This window comes from Tympanuchus pallidicinctus, unplaced genomic scaffold, assembly GCF_026119805.1.
Source record: "Tympanuchus pallidicinctus isolate F22 unplaced genomic scaffold, pur_lepc_1.0 scaffold110, whole genome shotgun sequence".
Taxonomy (NCBI): Eukaryota; Metazoa; Chordata; class Aves; order Galliformes; family Phasianidae; genus Tympanuchus; species Tympanuchus pallidicinctus.
The window spans coordinates 1-20,000 of record NW_026294628.1 but is presented as its reverse complement, the minus strand read 5'-3'; the positions used below and the strand labels follow the sequence as shown (position 1 = coordinate 20,000).

At 60.0% G+C, this 20,000-nt stretch overlaps 3 protein-coding genes and 2 non-coding genes across 5 annotated transcripts in view; 2 read left to right on the top strand and 3 right to left on the bottom strand.

Moving 5' to 3' along the window:
• Positions 1–5,596, bottom strand: part of IL4I1 (interleukin 4 induced 1) — a 6,752-nt gene extending 1,156 nt beyond the window's left edge. The window contains exons 1-6 of the mRNA XM_052671465.1: positions 5,338–5,596; positions 2,882–3,096; positions 2,260–2,366; positions 1,548–1,749; positions 1,308–1,376; positions 930–1,066 (exon numbers count right to left, since the gene is read on the bottom strand). Coding sequence (XP_052527425.1) covers positions 930–1,066; positions 1,308–1,376; positions 1,548–1,749; positions 2,260–2,366; positions 2,882–3,096; positions 5,338–5,437 — 830 coding nt within the window. The 5' untranslated portion in view covers positions 5,438–5,596. The remainder of the gene's footprint in view (positions 1–929; positions 1,067–1,307; positions 1,377–1,547; positions 1,750–2,259; positions 2,367–2,881; positions 3,097–5,337) is intronic.
• Positions 5,597–9,626: 4,030 nt separating this feature from the next.
• TRNAE-CUC (transfer RNA glutamic acid (anticodon CUC)) lies at positions 9,627–9,698 on the bottom strand. The gene has a single exon. It is a non-coding gene; the product is annotated as a tRNA-Glu (tRNA).
• A 1,022-nt stretch (positions 9,699–10,720) lies between these two features.
• TRNAL-CAA (transfer RNA leucine (anticodon CAA)) lies at positions 10,721–10,826 on the bottom strand. The gene is made up of 2 exons: positions 10,789–10,826; positions 10,721–10,766 (listed from the first exon to the last, which is right to left on the bottom strand). It is a non-coding gene; the product is annotated as a tRNA-Leu (tRNA).
• A 77-nt stretch (positions 10,827–10,903) lies between these two features.
• On the top strand, positions 10,904–15,777 carry LOC128075038 (zinc finger protein CKR1-like). The gene is given in 5 exon segments (XM_052671464.1): positions 10,904–11,437; positions 13,176–13,281; positions 14,448–15,037; positions 15,039–15,581; positions 15,583–15,777. Coding segments are annotated over 5 exon segments (1,776 nt in total). The 5' UTR covers positions 10,904–11,095.
• A 3,250-nt stretch (positions 15,778–19,027) lies between these two features.
• LOC128075037 (E3 ubiquitin-protein ligase TRIM7-like) lies at positions 19,028–19,994 on the top strand (the record flags this gene model as incomplete). Its single annotated transcript, XM_052671463.1, has 2 exons — positions 19,028–19,607; positions 19,941–19,994. Coding segments are annotated over exons 1-2 (567 nt in total), but the record flags the coding sequence as incomplete, so codon positions are not given.
• Positions 19,995–20,000: the final 6 nt, after the last annotated feature.

Here is a 20,000-nt window from a genome sequence, read left to right as displayed (position 1 = left end):
GTGAAATCCCTCCTGCAGAGACCCTCTGAGGGAGGGGAAACGTTCCATTCGGGCATCGAAACGGCGCTAAAATTTCCTATTTCATCGCGTTTTCGTAGAGCAGCTCCAAGGGAGGCAAAAGTCTGACCTCCCCCCATAAGAAGTGATGTCTGACCTCCCCCCATAAGAAACGATGCCTTCCTCCCCCCATAAGTAATGATGTCTTACCTCCCCCCCATAAGAAACCATGTCTCACCTCCCCCCATAAGAAATGAAGTCTCACCTCCCCCCATAAGAAACGATGCCTTCCTCCCCCCATAAGTAACGATGTCTGACCTCCCCCCATAAGAAACGATGCCTTCCTCCCCCCATAAGTAACGATATCTCACCTCCCCCCATAAGAAATGAAGTCTGACCTCCCCCCATAAGAAACGATGCCTTCCTCCCCCCATAAGAAACCATGCCTGACCTCCCCCCATAAGAAATCATGTCTCACCTCCCCCCATAAGAAATCATGTCTCACCTCCCCCCATAAGAAATCATGTCTCACCTCCCCCCATAAGAAACGATGCCTTCCTCCCCCCATAAGAAACGAAGTCTGACCTCCCCCCATAAGTAATGATGTCTGACCTCCCCCCATAAGAAATCATGTCTCACCTCCCCCCATAAGAAACAATGCCTTCCTCCCCCCATAAGTAACGATGTCTCACCTCCCCCCATAAGAAACCATGTCTCACCTCCCCCCATAAGAAACGATGCCTTCCTCCCCCCATAAGAAACGAAGTCTGACCTCCCCCCATAAGTAATGATGTCTCACCTCCCCCCATAAGAAACCATGTCTCACCTCCCCCCATAAGAAATCATGTCTGACCTCCCCCCATAAGTAACGATGCCTTCCTCCCCCCATAAGTAACGATGCCTTCCTCCCCCCATAAGAAACGAAGTCTCACCTCTCCCCATGAGAGAAGATGTCGAAATCCCACAGCGAGGCGAGGAAGGACAGATAGAAGCCCGACTCCTCGTTGAGCAAATCTCCGATCATCTGCACAGCTCCCCGGCTCAGATTCCCAACTTTAATCAAATATTCCTACAGGATCCAAGAAGAAGTCGGGGCCCGAAGTCATCGCCTCCGCGCGGCGCCGACCCCCAGCCAAAATCTGTGCCCTGATCCGCTTGGATCCATCGGGATGCGGCCCTGGTGGGTCGGTGCCTCCTCCAATGGAGGCGGGCGGATCTCAGGGTGAGCAAAGTGGGAATTTTGGACCCCATCTGCCCCCTTCTCCACCCGCTGGATGGCAAGGATTCACCCCCTGCGAACGGCCCATTACCTTGGTGGAGAAGGAGTCGTGTTTAGCCAGGTACTCCTTGCAGTCCGTGGTCTGGAACTGCTTGAAAGCCTGCAGGGGAAATAAATATTGATGGAGTCGAGGAGGCAGCCCAAAAAAAGAAGAGCGTTTCCCAATGCAATTCTGTTCTCTGGGACCTGAGGTGCCAGCGTGGGGTTTGGTGAGGGGCCGAGCTCCTCCCGATGACCCCACGCCAACAGGGTCGGCTCCGTGGCCTCCTACCGAGTGCAGAGCTTCCCTGTAGAGCTGGCTGGCGCTTTTTCCCCTCTCCGCCGGCCTCAGGGTGTAATTCAGGATGTCTGGGTTCCTGTTCACTTCTGCCACTTTGGCTCGGATGCCGTTCACAAAATACCAGGCGTTGTCATCCGTCTGGTGGAACGGGTTGAGCTTCAGCTCAAACTGCTTTATAAACTCACGCACCAGCCTGGAAGGGAGCAGAGGAGGTGAGAGGCGCTGCTGAAGCCTCCCAGAGAATCCCAGGAACGGCCGTTTTCCCATTGGGAACCTCCATGCGTTTGATTTTGGCGTTGGAGGACGTTTCCGCATCGGCGGCGTCGGCGCAGCCACCAAAAGCTTTGGCTTTTAAGCACAGATTTTGGGTTTTCCAGGCACTCCGACCTCTGTATTTTTGCTGCCTCAATGCACAGGGAAAGGAGAGACCCGCAGGGATGCCATGGGGAGCAAGAGTTGATGCAGAATTGGTGGGAGAGAGCCAAAGAGATTTATTTCTTCCCCTGGAAGAGGAGGAGGGCTCTGATCCCACGCCATGTTGAGTTCAGGGCGCCCCATGGCTTCTTCCCACGGCATTTTGGCTGATGCCCTGCTTGGCTCCTCACACAACGGTTGGGTGCCCAACTGGGGGGATCTCAGCCGACTTTTGGGGTCGTGACTTGCAGACCCCCAGCCCTGCGAAGGACGGAGGATTGCAGCTCACCTGTGTTTGCTGGGCAGGCGCATGGCTCCCAGCTCCACGTACCAATCCTTCTCACGGTACGTCCTGATCCTCCCACCCACCCTATCGCTGGTTTCCAGAACGGTCACCTGGAAAGGGGACAGATGGAAAATGGGGGTTTGGGGTTCTTCCAGCAAGCCAACCTGGAAATGCAGCGATTCCCCCCCAGCAATGCATTGATCCCCTCAGAAATGCATCGATCCCCCAGCAATGCATCGATCCCCCAGCGATGCATCGATCCCCCAGCACTGCATCGATGCCCCAGCAATGCATCGATCCCCCCAGCAATGCATCGATCCCCCAGCAGTGCATCGATCCCCCAGCAATGCATCGATCCCCCAGCAATGCATCGATCCCCCAGCAATGCATCGATCCCCCAGCACTGCATCGATCCCCCAGCAATGCATCGATCCCCCAGCACTGCATCGATCCCCCAGCACTGCATCGATCCCCCAGCGATGCATCGATCCCCCAGTAATGCATCGATCCCCCAGCAGTGCATCGAATCTCCCCCTTCCCCCTCCCCAGAATCGATGTCTTCCCTCTCCCTGCTGGCAACCCTTTGCTACCAGCACCCCATCCCCTAAAACTCGCCCCCCCCCACCTTATGGCCGGCGTCCCGCAGCAGTTTGGCCGCCGTCAGCCCGCTGATCCCAGCCCCGACCACGACCACGTCGGACGGGCGCCTCGTGGGCTCCAGCCCGTGCTTCACGATGCCCAGCAGCTCCTCGTAGTCCCGGTCACGGAGGCAATACTCAGGGAAGCACGGGAACCTCTTGGCGCCGGCGAGTCCCAGTAGAAGAAGCGTTCGGAAGAGGGCTAACGAGGGGCGGTAATTAAGCATCGTCCGCGTGCGAGGAAAGGGAGGCGATTCGGGCGGCTGGACGGCTTTGCCCGCTGCCTCCTCCCCGTCACGGCGATTTTATCCCATTCTTTAACCCTTAAGGGCGGCACAGTGGAGGGAGGAGGGGTGGCGCAGAGGGATTTTACACCTGTAAGCCGCGATCTTACACGGATTGCGGTGCATAAGGAAGACACCACGCAGGTGAAGGTAAGGGACAGAAGTGCGAACAAAAACCCCGGCGGGTTTTCTGGGGAAAGAAGATGAGGAAGAAGAGGAGGAGGAACAACAAAAATAAAAGCCAGTATCTTTTGTAACAGCATCGTGAGTCATCTTTCATTCATGGGATAAAACTGTGTTGAAAGCAGAGCCCGGCTGGACCGGCCCCCATCCGAGGTCATGGGCAGCGGTCGGAGCCCAGGGCTGCTCCCCTGGAGGCGATTTCTCAGAGCTGTAGGATCAGCCTCGCTTTCCTGGAGGTGCCGATGATGTTCATGCGAAGTAATTAGAGAGCGGCTGCTGTAATTAGCACGGCTAACAGCAGGGCTGCCTTAAAAGCGCGGCTGAAATGGATGCAGGAAAACGGCGCTAATTGTCCTGATCCAACGCCATCCCTGCCCCGGCCTCCCCGAAGGGCAGCGTCCTGATGCGGCTTGGAGCTCCCTGCATCCCGCCCAGCGCCGTGACCCCCAGCACCTTCGGGTGCTGTGGAAGGCAAGGATCTCCTTTAGGGATCAGGAGGCCTCCGTCCCTCCCTGAGCGCTGTGGGGTGGGGAGGAAGGCAAAGGAGGTCTTTTGTGGGGGGCAAGAGATCTCCATCCCATCCAATGTGCCAACCCCACAACCTATAGGGTGATGTGGAAGACAAAGATCCTGTCTGGGGGTCAGCAGATCTCCATCCCAATCCAACGTGACAACCCTAAAAGGCTGTGGGGTGATGTGGAAGACAAAGATCTTCCATGGGGGTCAACAGATCTCCATCCCATCCAACGTGACAACCCTAAAAGGCTGTGGGGTGATGTGGAAGACCATGGAGATCCTTTCTGGGGGTCAAGAGATCTCTGCCCCATCCCACATGCCAACCCCACAACCTATAGGGTGATGTGGAAGACAAAGATCTTCTATGGGGGGCAAGAGATCTCCATCCCACCCAACACAGTGACCCTAAAGGCTGTGGGAAGACAGTGGGGATCCCATCCAACGTGCCAACCCCAAATACTGTGGGGTGGTGTGGAAGATGAAGGAGAACCTTTTTGGGGGGCAAGAGATCTCCATCCCATCCAATGTGACAACCCTAAAGGCTGTGGGGTGATGTAGAAGACCATGGAGATCCTTTCTGGGGGTCAAAAGATCTCCGCCCCATCCCACATGCCAACCCCACAACCTGTAGGGTGATGTGGAAGACAAAGATCCTTTCTGGGGGTCAACAGATCTCCATCCCATCCAACATGCCAACCCTAAAGGCTGTGGGGTGATGTGGAAGACAAAGATCTTCTATGGGGGTCAACAGATCTCCATCCCAATCCAACCAACCCCAAATTCTTTTGGACGACGTGGGGAGCACAGGAGGTCTGGAGGTGAGGAGATCTCCGTCCCAATCCAACACAGTGACCCTAAAGGCTGTGGGAAGACAGTGGGGATCCCATCCAACGTGCCAACCCCAAATACTGTGGGGTGGTGTGGAAGATGAAGGAGATCCTTTCTTTGGGGCAAGAGATCTCCATCCCATCCAATGTGCCAACCCTAAAGGCTGTGGGGTGATGTGGAAGACAAAGATCTTCTATGGGAGTCAACAGATCTCCATCCCACCCAACACAGTGACCCTAAAGGCTGTGGGAAGACAGTGGGGATCCCATCCAACGTGCCAACCCCACAACTTATAGGGTGATGTGGAAGACAAAGATCCTTTCTGGGGGTCAACAGATCTCCATCCCAATCCAACGTGCCAACCCCACAACCTATAGGGTGATGTGGAAGACAAAGATCTTCTATGGGGGTCAAGAGATCTCCATCCTACCCAACACAGTGACCCTAAAGGCTGTGAGAAGACAGTGGGGATCCCATCCAACGTGCCAACCCCAAATACCTGAACTCTACGGGGTCGTAAAACAGAGCAGAGAGACGGGAAGCTTTGGGGTCGGGGCCTTGAGGCGACGCCGAAGGGATGCTGGAGGAAAGCAGGAGGAAGGGAGCCGTAACCCCGAGGGGGAAGCACTCACCACCCATCGCAGCCATGGTTGCAGCAGGCAGCGACTCCCCTGCTGGGATCAGTTTCCATTTTATACCCTGGCTTAAGAAGGGGGAAAAAAAAAAGTCCATCCCGGAAGAAAGCAGAGCAGCGGTGTCGTAAGAAGGGGAAGCGGCGGCTGAGCTCACGTTGGCTTCTTTTGTGTTTGCTTTTACTGTTGTTTTCCTTTTTACTCACCTCCTTCGAGCACCAGCCGCCCATTCGTGGGATGTGGTCATCAGGAGGCACAGAGGGCACCTGGAATTTCCCTTCTGGTCGTGATGGAGGCGTCTGCAGGTGGGAATCCATCCCAAATGTCCCTTCTGGTGGCATCCAGAATGGAAATCCATCCCAAATGTCCCTTCTGGTGGCATCCAGAATGGAAATCCATCCCAAATGTCCCTTTTGGTGGCATCCAGAATGGAAATCCATCCCAAATGTCCCTTCTGGTGGCATCCAGAATGGAAATCCACCCCAAATGCCCCTTCTGGTCCTGATGGAGGCATCCAAAATGGAAATCCATCCCAAATGTCCCTTCTGGTCGTGATGGTGGCATCCAGAAAGATGGAAATCCATCCCAAATGTCCCTTCTGGTCGTGATGGTGGCATCCAAAATGGAAATCCATCCCAAATGTCCCTTCTGGTGGCATCCAGAATAATGGAAATCCATCCCAAATGTCCCTTCTGGTGGCATCCAGAATGGAAATCCACCCCAAATGTCCCTTCTGGTCCTGATGGAGGCATCCAGAATGATGGAAATCCATCCCAAATGTCCCTTTTGGTGGCATCCAGAATGGAAATCCATCCCAAATGTCCCTTCTGGTGGCATCCAGAATGATGGAAATCCATCCCAAATGTCCCTTTTGGTGGCATCCAGAATGGAAATCCATCCCAAATGTCCCTTCTGGTGGCATCCAGAATGGAAATCCATCCCAAATGTCCCTTCTGGTGGCATCCAGAATGGAAATCCATCCCAAATGTCCCTTCTGGTGGCATCCAGAATGGAAATCCATCCCAAATGTCCCTTCTGGTGGCATCCAGAATGGAAATCCATCCCAAATGTCCCTTCTGGTGGCATCCAGAATGGAAATCCATCCCAAATGTCCCTTCTGGTGGCATCCAGAATGGAAATCCATCCCAAATGTCCCTTCTGGTCCTGATGGTGGCTTCCCCAGATGGAAACCCACCTGGAACATCCCTTGCAATGGCGACAGTGGCATCTCCAGGTGGAAACCCATCCGAAAAGATGGAAATCCATCCCAAATCTGGAGCATCCCAGGGCCACGCTGGCCTTCCCTCCATTGGCTCAGAGGGAAACCAAGAGGCGCCTCGGCCCAAATGCCCGAAGCGGGACGCTGCCATTTTCTCCTATCTCAATTCTTTCCCTTTAAATACAAGAAATCATTCGTTTTCTCCAAAGCTTTCGGCTCTGCTGGCGTCAGAGCCCAAATCTGCACTCAGAAGCTGGGAATTCCCCCCCACGGCCACCCCGATGCCGCGGCCATAAAAGCCCCGCAGGCCCCACAGCGCAGCTCTGCTCCTCCTTTCCTGGCTCCTTTCAGTACCTCATTTTTCTTTAATTATGATTATTTTCTTTCGGTTTCTTCCAGCAGCAGGGATTTCCCCCGCGCTCAGCTCCATTTATTGCTTTAATTAATGCCCCCTTAACGGGTTCTGCTGAACCACGGGGGTGAGGAGCCGCGCTTTGGTGGATGGGGTGGAAGCTGGAAGCTGTGGGTTTTCTGCTTATGGTCACGGAACGGAGGGAGCCCCCAATCCTAAAAGGGGTCGGGAAGGACCTGAAGGCTGCCCCTATGGGCCTCAAAGCCCATCTGAGCTTCCTGCTGAGCTGGGGCTTCTCCCAGTGCTGGTAAATGGGTTGCACAGCAAGGTTTCACAACGTTGCCTGCCATGGGTTTTTCCCTATAAGAAGTCAGGGTGTGGGTTTTCCCTGCGGTGCTATGGGTGGTGAGAGGGCGAATTTGGCAAGCTGGGCTCCTCGCAGGGCTGCTCCCTCCTCATCCCCCCCCTCCACCAGCCCACAAACCTCCCCCTGTGCTCCCATTAAAACCAATGGTGGATGCCCATGGATCAGCCCCGCTAAGGACGGCCCGAGGGTTGCATCCCTGCTCCTCAGGGGGCTTCGTCCCCATGCCCCCCTATTTAACAGAACCCATCCTCTCCTCCCCGCTGTCGAACCCGAACCCAACGCCGTCGGAGCTGCGGATGAAGCAGGGATTCCTGGATCGATGTGGGAACTGCATGGAGGGGAGCCTTGCTGACGTCGCTGGGAGCAGAGGGGATTTCAGAGGGGTGGTTTGATTGGGTGAGGAATCAGAGATCAGCACAGAGCGGCTTCACTGCCAGGGCACGAGCAGCTTTTAATTGCATAACGAGTTCCTGCCATCTTCCTGCTGCTGCTTCCGCCAGGGTGACTGGAAGCACGGCTGCCATCGAATCCCATTGCGACACATGGGATGGGGGCAGGGGTCCTTTGGGGGGGGGGGGGGGGGGGAGTTTGGGGCAATCGGGAGGATCGACTTGGGTTAATTGGACGGGTTTGGGTTAATTGGGCGGGTTGGGGTTAATTAGAAGAGCGAGGAGGGCGAATTTGGGCACGGCTGAAGGGCGAATGGGGATGAATGTGGGTAAACGAGGAGAATGAGTTTGGATCAACGCTGATGGACTGGAAGGATAAATGTGGATCAATTAGGTTTAATGAGGGCAAACGAAGGGGAGCAGAGCCTCAGGGCCGCCATCCTGCGGCTCCCTGGGTCGATTTCATGCATTTATGGTACAAAAAACCCCCATATGTTGCACAGGGCGGCCAGGATTTGCTCCTAGTTCCCGTTGTTCAGCTCCGTCACTCATTAGCAGGCAATAAATTATGCTAATCAGCCTTTTGCCAACTCTGTTTGGGCCTTGACGGTAATTAATGAGTGGTTTTGTTAATGAACGCGGGCTCGGCCCCTTTGGAGCCAAGCTGGGCAGCCGCCACTGGGTGGATTCGGGTGGACTCGTTAACGAAGCAATTAGCCGTCATTTGCCTGGCAGCTGATGGGCAGAGCCGGGTTTGGTGATGATTGCAAAGCCGAGGACGGACGTTTGGATCCGAGGGATTTGGGTCCATTTCCTCCACACCCCAAAAAGGCGCCATCAGCTCCATTTCCCCATCGTGTGTTAATTGGGGTTAATTGGGTGCCCGGCCGTCATGGGGAGCCAAGGAACCCCCTTGGGTGTTGCTCCCTTTGGGGGGGGGGGTTTGGGGGTTGGGGGGGGGTTGGGGGGAGGTTGGGGGGTTGGGGGGGGGTATTGCTCCTTCGGCCAATCTCGGGGCTCCTCGTTTGCATGCTGATTTGCATAGAAGGGGGACGGGCGGAGAATTCCATTGGATTCTGGGGGTCCAGCTGAGCCATGGTGTCCGCGGAGGGAAGGAAAAGAAGACCCCAAAAGGGGAAGGGACCCCGGCCGAGGGGGGGACCCCAGAAAAGAAGGCGTCAGAAGGCTGAAAGCAGGGGACCCTCAGTCAAGAGGGTGAAATTCGACAGGAAAAGGAAACCCAAACCCAAAGGGAGGCAGAAGAAAAGATCCCCCGGCTTTTCCTTCGACCCCGGCCAGACGCTCAGGCAGGACGGCAGGCTCCTGTCCCGCGAAGCCCAAGCGCTGATGGTGGCTTTCCTAAGGGACATCTGCAGGAGGGTGGAGAGGGAAGCCGAGAGGCTGAGGAGGGAGAGCCGACGTCCCACCGTGGGACCCGCGCATGTGCGCGCCGCCCTGCAGCGCGTGATGCCCAAGGGCTGGAAGCGCGCGGCCGGGGGGCGCTGACAGCTCGGCCCCATCCCTCCCCAAACCCACCTGTGGGGGGGGGGGGGGGGGGGCAGGAGAGGGGGTGAGGCGACCCCAACCCCAAAGGGAGAGAAGGGGCTAAAAGCCCCCCGAAGCGACGCAAAGGAACCAAGGCGTGCGCGATGACCGTGGCAATAAATGCGAGGCCCGCAGCATCTCGCAGCCGTCCGACGCCTTTCTCTTCGTTAATGATCCCGCTTAGGGTTTAACGAGCTGCCAGTCGAGGGTGTTTGGAGGTGGGGGGAAATAAAGGGGTTTGCACGCGCTGTCGGGGAGGTGATGGGGGTGTGTTGGTATTTAGGTTTGCTAAAAGGGCTGGGATGCGGTGGAACGGCTCACCCCTCCAAACCAAATATGTGCTTTCAGGGCCGGATCCGCATCCAGAAAATAAATAGAGAAAAAGATGCGGGGTGGAGTTTCTCTGGAAAGCAATTTTTCCCTGACCGGGAATCGAACCCGGGCCGCGGCGGTGAGAGCGCCGAATCCTAACCACTAGACCACCAGGGAAGGGGCTGCGGGGTCCTCCTGGGGGGGGCGCCCACGGGTGACTCCATTGTGGGGATTCACCCATGGGTGGGGGGGGGCCGGGCCGCCATTTTGTGCCCCACTTGTGGGTCAGCTTTGCAGAGGGGTTGCGTGCGTGCGTGGGGTCTGCGGGATTTGTGGGGTCAATGGGGTCTGTGGGGTCTGTAGGGTCAATGGGGTCTGCGGGGTCTGTGAGGTCTGTGGGGTTGGGGGGGTCGGTGGGGTCTGCGGGGTCAGTGGGGTGCATGCATGGGGTTGGGGGAGTCTGTGGGGTCAGTGGGATCTGCAGGGTCAGTGGGGTCTGTGGGGGTTTGGTGGGGTCAGTGGGGTCTGTGGGACGTGCAGGGTCTGTGGGGTGCATGTGTGGGGTCTGTGGGGTTGGGGGGGTCTGTGGGGTCTGTGGGGTCTGTAAGGTTCATGGGGTCGGTGGGGTCTGTGGGGTTGATGGGGTCTGTGGGGTCGGTGGGGTGCATGTGTGGGATTTGTGGGGTCAGTGGAGTCAATGGGGTCGGTGGAGTTGGTGGGGTCTGTAGGGCTGGTGGTGTCAGAGGGGTCTGTGGGGTTGGTGGGGTGCATGTGTAGGGTCTGTGGGGTTGGGGGGGTCTGTCGGGTCTGTGGGGTGCATGTGTGGGGTCTGTGGGGTCAGTGGGGTTCAGTGGGGTGCGTGTGTGGGGTCTATGGGGTCTGCGGGGTCTGTGGGGTCTGCGGGGTCTGTGGGGTTGGTGGGGTCTGCGGGATCAGTGGGGTCTGTGGGGTGCCTGTGTGGGGTCTGTGGGGTCGGTGGGGTGCATGCATGGGGTCTGTGGGGTCAGTGGGGTTCAGTGGGGTGTGTGGGGGGGGGGTCTATGGGGTCTATGGGGTCAGTGGGATCATTGGGGTCTGTGGGGTCTGAAGGGTCAGTGGGGTCTGAGCGTGGGGCAGCGAGGCGTAGGGGGGGGGGGGGGGGAGGGGAAATGTCCCCAAATTTGAGGGTGGGGAAAAAAAACCCCAAACCCCAAAAGCTGTGTCAGAAGTGGGATTTGAACCCACGCCTCCATTCGGAGACCAGAAATCCCGCAGGGAAGGGCTGAGCCTTGAGTCTGGCGCCTTGGACCACTCGGCCATCCTGACACGCGGCCGCCTTCCTCCCCCTCCTCATCCTCGCTCTTTAACGCCAGGCTGCGGGGTTTGTTGTTGTTGTTGTTTTTTTTTCCGGCCCCGATTCTCCGTTTTTTGGGCCCAAATCGCGGTGGGAATTCCGAGGGGGGCGGCTGACATCACAACGCCTTCGGGCCGGCCGACCAATCGCGGCGCCGGCTCGGAACGCGGCCCCACAGAGCCCCCATCGGGCTTCCGAGGGGACCCACGGAGGAGGACCGGGGGCGGGGGGTCGGACCCTCATGGCGGCACCCGGCCAGAGGCAACGGCGGAGGAAGAGGAGGAGGAGGAGGCGGAAACTCCGCGGCGTCCGATGGAGGCCGCCGTACCGGAGGTCCTACGGGGGGTCCGGCAACGGGATGAGGACGGAACCCCGCGGGAGGAACTCGTGCCACGGCTGCGAGGTGGAGGAGCCCGCGTCCCGCCGGATGTCCGTCACGGCCAGGAGGGTGATGCGCTCCTTCGTGGCCTCCCTGTCCAGGGGTTTGGTCAGCGATGCGGATCAGCGCCGGCGGGAGAGGCGGGGGTCCTTCATCGGGACCCTGGAACTCAGGGCGGCGGTGGATGCGGCGATGGAGGGCAGAGCGGGGCTGCCTTCCTCCTCCTCCTCCTCCTCCTCCTCCTCCTCCTCCTACGCTTCCTCCTCCTCCTTCTCCTCGGGGAGCTGAAGATGGAGGGCGCCCGGCCGTGGGGAGCCCCACCGCCACGGGGGAAGAAACGAGGGGGAAGGAGGAAATAAACTCGGGGTCCTTTCTGCCCTATGGGGCTCCTGTGTCCGTTCTGTGGGGTGCGGGGAGCATCAGAGCCGGAGCCTCGTGGGGAGGGGGTGGGGGGAACCCCAAAGGGTCACCGGGGTTGGGGTTATAGGGGAAGCCATTGAGGCTGTAGGGAGCCCCAGTGTTGAGGTTGTAGGGGAACCCAAAATGTGATGTATGGGGAAACACCAAGCGTTGACATATAGGGAACCCTATAGGGAACCCCCAAGAGTTGAGGTTGTAGGGGAACCCGAGGGTTGAGGGGTAGAGAAACCCAAACATTGAGGTATAGGAAACCCCAATGTTGAGGTTATAGGGGAACCCAAACATGGAGTCCATAGGGAACCCCAAAATGTGATGTATGGGGAAACCCCAAGCGTTGAAGAATAGGGAACCCAAATCCCCCTCTTCCCTATGGAAGACCCCAAATCCCCCCTCTTTCCCTACGAAAAACCCCAAATCCCACCACATTCCCCCTCTTTCCCTATGGATTACCCTAAATCCCCCTCTTCCCTATGGATAACCCTAAATCCCCCCTCTTTCCCTATAGATTACCCCCAATCCCCCTCTTTCTCTATGGAAGACCCTAAATCCCCCCTCTTCCCCATGGATGACCCCAAATCCTCCCTCTTTCCCTATGGATGACCCCAAATCCCCCCTCTTTCCCTACCAAAAACCCCAAATCCCACCAGGTTCCCCCTCTGTCCCTATGGATAACCCCAAACCCCCCCTCTTTCTCTATGGAAGACCCCCAGTCCCCCTCTTCCCTACGGACAACCCCAAATCCCCCCCTCTTTCCCCTACAAACGCCCCCAACCCACCCGCACCGTCCGCGGTTCCCTTCGGCCCCCTTGAATGGAACGGGATTCCGCTCCCCCGCTCCCCAAAGCGGCGGGGCGGCCCGAAGGGGGAGGCGGCGGTTATGGGGCGGAGTTGTGGGGTCGGGGTCACCTCTAGGCGGCTCCTCCCGGATCCCATCGCAAAGCTTCCGGAGCGGCGCCGCGTTCTCCTCCATTGCGGGTCGCAATGCGGGCTTTGGGATCCGGCCCTATAAGATGCGTTTTCCCGACGGATGGATTTGATTCCAGGTGCCCTTTTTTATTTGGGGAGGGGGGGGGGGGAAAGAGGGGAAATGGGGAGGGGGGGGGGGGGGGGGTCGCGACGCGCCGCGTTCGGCTTTGGGGTCGTTGCCTCGTCAATGGGGTCGGGGTGATGGATGGATGGAGGGGGGAAATGGGGGAAGGTTTTGGGGTGAGGGGATGCGATAGGGTGGGAAATGCGGGGCTGCCTCACAGCCCCCCCCCCAAAAAAAAACCCCTTTGCAATAAATGCTCCCATTTGTTGTGTTTTTCCCCCAAAATACGGCTGGTTGGGACCCCCCCCCCCCTCCAGCTTGTAGGGTTGGGGGATTCTGGGCACCCCCCCCTCGTAGGGCTGAACATCCTAAACAGGGGATGAAATAAGGGCTAAAAATCCCATAGTTTGGCTCCTCCTGCATGCAAGCGAACCTATAAATCCAGCCCCTGATTTGGGGGGCATTTCCCCCCCCCCGTCCCCCCTCTTTTAGGGGTTTCCCTGCCCTATAGGGGATGCCCTGCCTGCCATGGAGCTGCTGGACACGGCGCTGTACCGCGATGTGATGCACGAGAGCTACGAGACGCTGATGTCCATCGGTAAACGCCGGCCCCAAATCCTGCTCTGCCCCCCCCCCCCCCTATTTCCCAGCCTTTTGGGGTTGCCCCCATTTGGAGGCTGGTGGCCGTGGGGGGGATTTCCCCCAATCGCTGGTTGGTTTTATTTTGGGGGGGGGGGGGGGCACCCCATTGCCACGCTGCCATCCTTTGGGTGCTGCGTCTGCTGTAGGTTTGAGGCCGACCCCTTTTTCACCCACCCCCATTTCAGCCCAGTCCCATCCATCCCAACCCCATTCCATCCATCTCGACCCCATTCCATCCATCTCGACCCCATCCCATCCATCCCATCCATCCCGACCCCATTCCATGCATCCTGACCCCATTCACCCATCCATCCCAACCCAATCCTGACCCCATTCACCCACCCATCCCATCCCCATTCACCCATCCATCCCAACCCCATCCCATCCATCCCACCCCCATCCCATTCATCCCAACCCCATCCCAACCCCATCCCATCCCACCCCCATCCCCCCCATCCCAGCCCCATCCCATTTATCCATCCCAACCCCATTAATCCATCCTGACCCCATTCATCCATCCCAACCCTGTTCCATCCATCCCAACCCCATCCCAACCCTATCCCATTCATCCCAACACCATCCATCCATCCCAACCCAACCCAACCCCATCCCAACCCATCCCATCCCCATCCCATCCCCATCCCATCCATCCCAACCCCATTAATCCATCCCAACCCCATTAATCCATCCCATCCCCATTCACCCATCCATCCCAAGCCCATCCCAACCCCATCCCATCCATCCCAACCCATCCCAACCCCATCCCAACCCCATTAATCCATCCCATCCCCATTCACCCATCCATCCCAAGCCCATCCCAACCCCATTTATCCATCCCAACCCCATCCCATCCATCCCAACCCATCCCAACCCCATCCCATCCCACCCATCCCATCCCACCCCCATCCCATCCCATCCCATCCCATCCCATCCCATCCCATCCCATCCCATCCCATCCCCATCCCATCCCATCCCCATCCCAACCCCATCCCATCCCATCCCATGCATCCCATCCCATCCCATCCCATCCCAACCCATCTCAACCCCATCCCATCCCATCCCATCCATCCCATCCCCCCCATCCCAGCCCCATTTTGACCCCCCCCCCCCAATCTCTCGCAGCTCAGGGCTTGGTGAACCCCAAAGCAGCCGATGAAGACGCCGTGGGGCTGGAGGAGGACGCTGTGGGGTCAGAGGAGCCCCCGATGCTCCCGCCCCAGAACCGATTGCTGGGATCCAACAGGCGGAAAGCGAAGCGCCCCGACAGAGCCGTCCCTATCGGGGTCGCGCAGACGCCCCACGCCGCCCCGACCCCAAAACCCAACGGGGTGAAGCCGTCCCGGGTTCGGGATCGGCCGTTCGGCTGCCCCGATTGCGGCAAATCCTTCCCGTGGGCTTCGCATTTGGAGCGGCACCGGCGGATCCACACGGGAGAGCGGCCCTACAGCTGCCCCGAATGCGGCGAATCCTACAGCCAAAGCTCCCACCTCCTGCAGCACCGCCGGACCCACAGCAGCGACCGACCCCACAAATGCCAGCAGTGCGGCAAACGTTTCTCCGGCGCCTCCGAATTGGCGGCTCACAGCCGGGGCCACGCGGCCGAAAAACCCCACAAGTGCGGCGACTGCGGGAAGGGTTTCGTTTGGGCTTCTCACCTGGAGAGGCACCGGCGGGTTCACACGGGGGAGAAACCCTACGAGTGCCCCGAATGCGGGGGAGGCTTTCAGCCAGGGTTCGCACCTGGCCAAGCATCGCCGCAGCCACGCGGGCCGCCGGCCGCTCCGCTGCTCCCCCTGCGGCCGCAGCTCCGAGCCGAGCCGGCAGCGCCGCCGCGGCCGCGCGGGGACGAAAGCTCAGCGCTGCGCCGATTGCGGGAAGCCGTTCCGCGCCGCGCCGCCTCTGCTGAGGCACCAGCGGCGTCACCGCAGGGAACGCGGCCACCATCGCTGCGGGGATTGCGGGAAGGGTTTCGCCTGGGCGTCTCACCTGCAGAGGCACCGCAGGGTTCACACGGGCGAGCGGCCGTTCCCCTGCGGGCTGTGCGGGGAGAGCTTCTCGCAGAAAGCCCATCTGCTGCAGCACGGCAAGACGCACCGCCCCGAGCGGCCCTTTAAGTGCGGGGACTGCGGGAAGCGTTTCGAGGACGCGCCGCCCTTCCTGGCGCATCGGCGCGGCCACGCGGCGCTCAAATGCTTCATCTGCGGGGACTGCGGGAAGGGATTCGCCTGGGCGTCCCACCTGGAGAGGCACCGGCGGGGTGCACACCGGGGAGAAGCCCTACGAGTGCCCCGAGTGCGGGGAAGCCTTCAGCCAGGGCTCCCATCTCACCAAGCACCGCCGCAGCCACGGCCCCAAAGTGGCTTTGGTCCTCGTGGAGGAAGGGGGGGAGGAGGGAGGGAGCCTGCGTGCAGCGCCGCTGGGCTGCGGGGCCGAGGAGAGGCTGCGGCCGTGATGGGAGGAGGGGGTGGGGAGGTCAGGAGGAGGAGGAGGAGGAGGTGGGGTGGAGGAAGAGGAGGTGGGGTGATGGAGGAAGAGGTGATGGGGTGGAGGAAGAGGAGGAGGAGGAGAAGGTGGTGGGGTGGAGGAGGAAGAGGTGATGGGGTGATGGAAGGGATGGAGGAGGTGGAGGAGGAGGAGAAGGTGGTGGGGTGGAGGAAGAGGAGGTGGGGGGGTGGAGGAGGAGGTGGGGTGATGGAGGAAGAGGTGATGGGGTGGAGGAAGAGGAGATGGAGGAGGAAGAGGAGGTGAAGGGGTGGAGGAGGAGGAGAAGGTGGGGTGGAGGAGGAAGAGGTGATGGGGTGATGGAGGAAGAGGAGGTGGGGTGATGGAGGAGGAGGTGGTGGGATGATGGAGGAAGAGGTGATGGGGTGGTGGAAGGGGTGGAGGAAGAGGAGGTGGAGGAGGAGGAGGTGAAGGGGTGGAGGAGGAGGAGAAGGTGGGGTGGAGGAGGAAGAGGTGGGGTGGAGGAGGAAGAGGTGATGGGGTGATGGAGGGGATGGAGGAGGTGGAGGAGGAAGAGGTGCTGGGGTGGAGGAAGGGGTGGAGGAGGTGGGGTGATGGAGGGGGTGGTGGTGGAGGAGGAAGTGGGGTGATGGTGGAGGTGGAGTGGAGGAGGAGAAGGTGGTGGTGGGGTGGGGGAGGAGGAGGAGGAGGAGGTGGGGTGGAGGTGGAGGAAGAGGTGATGGGGTGATGGAGGAGGAGGTGGTGGGGTGGAGGAGGAAGGGGTGATGGAGGAGATAGAGGAGGAGGAGAAGGTGGTGGTGGGGGTGGAGGAGGAGGTGGGGTGATGGAGGGGTGGAAGAAGGGGGGGTGGAGGAAGTGGGGTGGAGGTGGAGGAGGAGGAGGGGGTGCTGAGGTAGAGGAGGAGGAGGTGGGGTGATGGAGGAAGAGGTGATGGGGTGGTGGAGGGGGTGGAGGAGGAGGAGGTGGAGGTGGGGGTGGAAGAGAAGATGGAGGTGGGGTGATGGAGGGGGTGGTGGTGGGGTGGAGGAGGAAGAGATGATGGGGTGGTGGAAGGGGTGGAAGAGGAGGAGGTGGAGGTGGAGGAGGTGGGATGGGGGGCAACCAGAGCGCTGCTTTGGGGACATGGAGCCCATCCTGGCTCCGCTCGCAGCTTCCCACGTGGGGATGCTGGTGACACGGGTTGGGATGGAAACCTGGGGACCAAAACCCCGCCGTCTGCGCCTGGTCCTCGCTGCAGCCGGGGCGGTTGGTCGGGGATTAGAGGAGCGTCGTGCCCCATGGCTGCCCCATGGCTGCTGGCTCTGGGGCTCCTGGGCCGCATCCTTGAGCCCCGTGGTGGGAGACGTGCGTGGGTCGCTGTGGGGTGGGAGCTGGGCCTGCTGTGCCCCGCCGTGTCAAAAAGACGCACAAAAAAGGCATTTGGGGTGAAGTTCTGTTCATTGGCTCAGCGTCCCATCAGCCCAAAGCTGCAGCCCGAGCCGAGCGGCGTTTGGGGGGAGCTGGGGGGCAGGGAGGGGGGGTTCTGAGCCATTCGTCCCCACAATCCTCCTCCATTCCCCCAAGGGATCCCATGTGCCCGACCCCACGCTGTGGGGCAGAGGATGGGGAGAGCTATGGGGTGAAGTCTGCCTTCACCACTCTTGGGGCCACATTTGGTGACCCCTACCCACCCCATTCCATCCTGACCCTAACCCTAACCCCCATCCTAACCCCATCCAACCCCATTCATCCATCCCATCCCCATCCCATCCATTCCACCCCATCCATCCATCCCAACCCCATTCATCCATCCCAACCCCATCCCACCCCCATCCCATCCATCCCAAACCCATTCATCCATCCCATCCCCATCCCATCCATCCCAACCCCATCCCAACCCCATTTATCCATCCCAACCCCATCCCACCCCCATCCCATCCATCCCACCCCCATCCCAACCCCATCCCAACCCCATTTATCCATCCCAACCCCATCCCATCCATTCCATCCATTCCATCCCCATCCCAACCCCATTCATCCATCCCAACCCCATCCCACCCCCATCCCAACCCCATTCATCCATCCCAACCCCATCCCAACCCCATCCCACCCCCATCCCACCCCCATCCCAACCCCATTCATCCATCCCAACCCCATCCCACCCCCATCCCATCCATCCCATCCCCATCCCATCCATCCCAACCCCATTCATCCGTCCATTCCACCCCCATCCCAACCCCATTCATCCATCCCATCCATCCCATCCGCATCCCATCCATCCCAACCCAGCCCAGCTCCATTTGGTGACATTGGGGTGACAGGGGGCCCATCTGCATTTGCTGACATTGGGGTGATGGGGGGGATTTTGGGATTTTATGGCATTTTATTGAGCGTGGACGGAGGGGGGGCTGCGGAGAGGGTCTGTGTTTGGGGTGAAAACGGGGCTTTTCGGTCAATAGGGACCGTTTCCCGTGTAGCAGGCAGGCAGGAGCGCAGCGCAGATGTATTTCAGAGTCCTCCGAGGGTTTGGGGGATCTCAAAATCTCCCTAAAAATGGTCCTTCCCCCCCGCCTTGGGACGGGCTGCCCTCAACAAAGATGGACGCCAAGGCTTCACCCTCCCGAGACCATCTTGAGCCAGGGCGTCCGCACAGCGCGGGGTGGCAGCGGCGGTCTCGACCGGTCGCCCCGGCAGCTTCGTAGCGATACCGAGGGAGGCGAGGGGGGGTGAGGAGGCGGATTAGGGGCATCTTCTTTCCGCGAGCTAGTTGAAGCTCGAGACGCCATTTTGAAAGCGGGCGCAGGGCCGCCATTTTGGAAGCGGGCGCGGAGCCGCCATTTTGAAGGTGGGGCGGAGCCGCCATTTTGGAAGCGGGCACCGCCCCTCTGCGGCTCTGCTCAGCCGCAAATCCCGAATCCGCCGTTTTTCACCCCAAATTCTTCCCCCGCAAGTATTTCCTCCGCAGGGCAAACGTCGCAATCCCCAAAACCCCTTTAGGACCCCCACACAGCTCCCTACACAACCCCCCCCAACCTGGCTCTCAATGGAGGATTCTGCGCATGCGCGTTGCGCTCCCTGCGCACACCTCCCACATCCCACGCCTGCGCACACGAGCAACCGGCAAACCACGCATGCGCACTCCCCCCTCCCACTCTAGAGACAGCAGGCAGCGCCGCGCGCCACGCACGCGTGGCCCCGCCCCTTTCCGCACCGCGCACGCGCAGACGCCCGTTCCGCAGCGCGCACGCGTAGCCCCGCCCCTTCCGGCCGTCAGTCGGGGCGGCGGCGCGGAGCAGTGCGGATCTCCCCGCGGAGCTCCGAGCGGCGATGGAGGCCCCGCCCGCTCCCCCCGCCGTCCCGCCCGCTCCTTGCAGCGCCGCTCGGAGCCTTCAGGACGAGCTCACCTGCCCGGTGTGCTTGGAATACTTCACCGATCCGGTGCTGGTGGCGGAATGCGGCCATAATTTCTGCCGGGCCTGCGTGACGCAGTGCTGGGAGGACTCCGCGCGGCGGCTCTGCTGCCCGCAGTGCCGCGAACCGGTCCCGCAGCGCCTCTTCCGCCCCAACCGCTCCCTCGGGAACATCGTCCACATCGTCCGGCAGCTCGGTTTGCCCCCCGGCCCCGCCGATCCTCCTCCGGGCCCGCCCGCCCCCGCTCCTCCTCTCCCAGCGGCCGTTCCTCCGGTTCCGCCGGGTCCTCCCCGCTGTCCCCGGCACGGCGAACCGCTGCGGTTGTTTTGCGTTCAGGACCGGAGGGCGGTTTGCGTCGTGTGTCACCTCTCAAGGGAACACCGCGCCCACACCGTGCTGCCCGCCGAGGAGGCGGCCCACGCGGCGGAGGTGAGCCGGGGCTGCAGGGAAACCCCCCCGTCTTGGGGTCCGGGGGGAATAAAGGGGGAGTGGTGCAATAAGGGGACGCTGCAACACGTGGATGGGGAGTTAAGGACCCCCCCTCACCTCGGGATTTGAGGGTTTAAAGGGGAGTTTGGGGGAGCTAAAAAGGGGGGAGTGGTGCATTGGGGCGATGCTGGGAATGCATGGCTGGGATGTAGGGAGATCCCTCCTTGGGTTTTGAGGCAGCCCAAAATCCTCATCTCCCCCCGTTACGGGGTGGGGGCTCAGCTTTTGGCTCCACCCCTTAAGTAATTCCTACCAAACGCCTCCCGCTTCCAGGAGGTGCCTCAGGAGCACCTGAGCTCCCTGCGGAAAGGACGGGAAGAAGCAAAAGCCGAG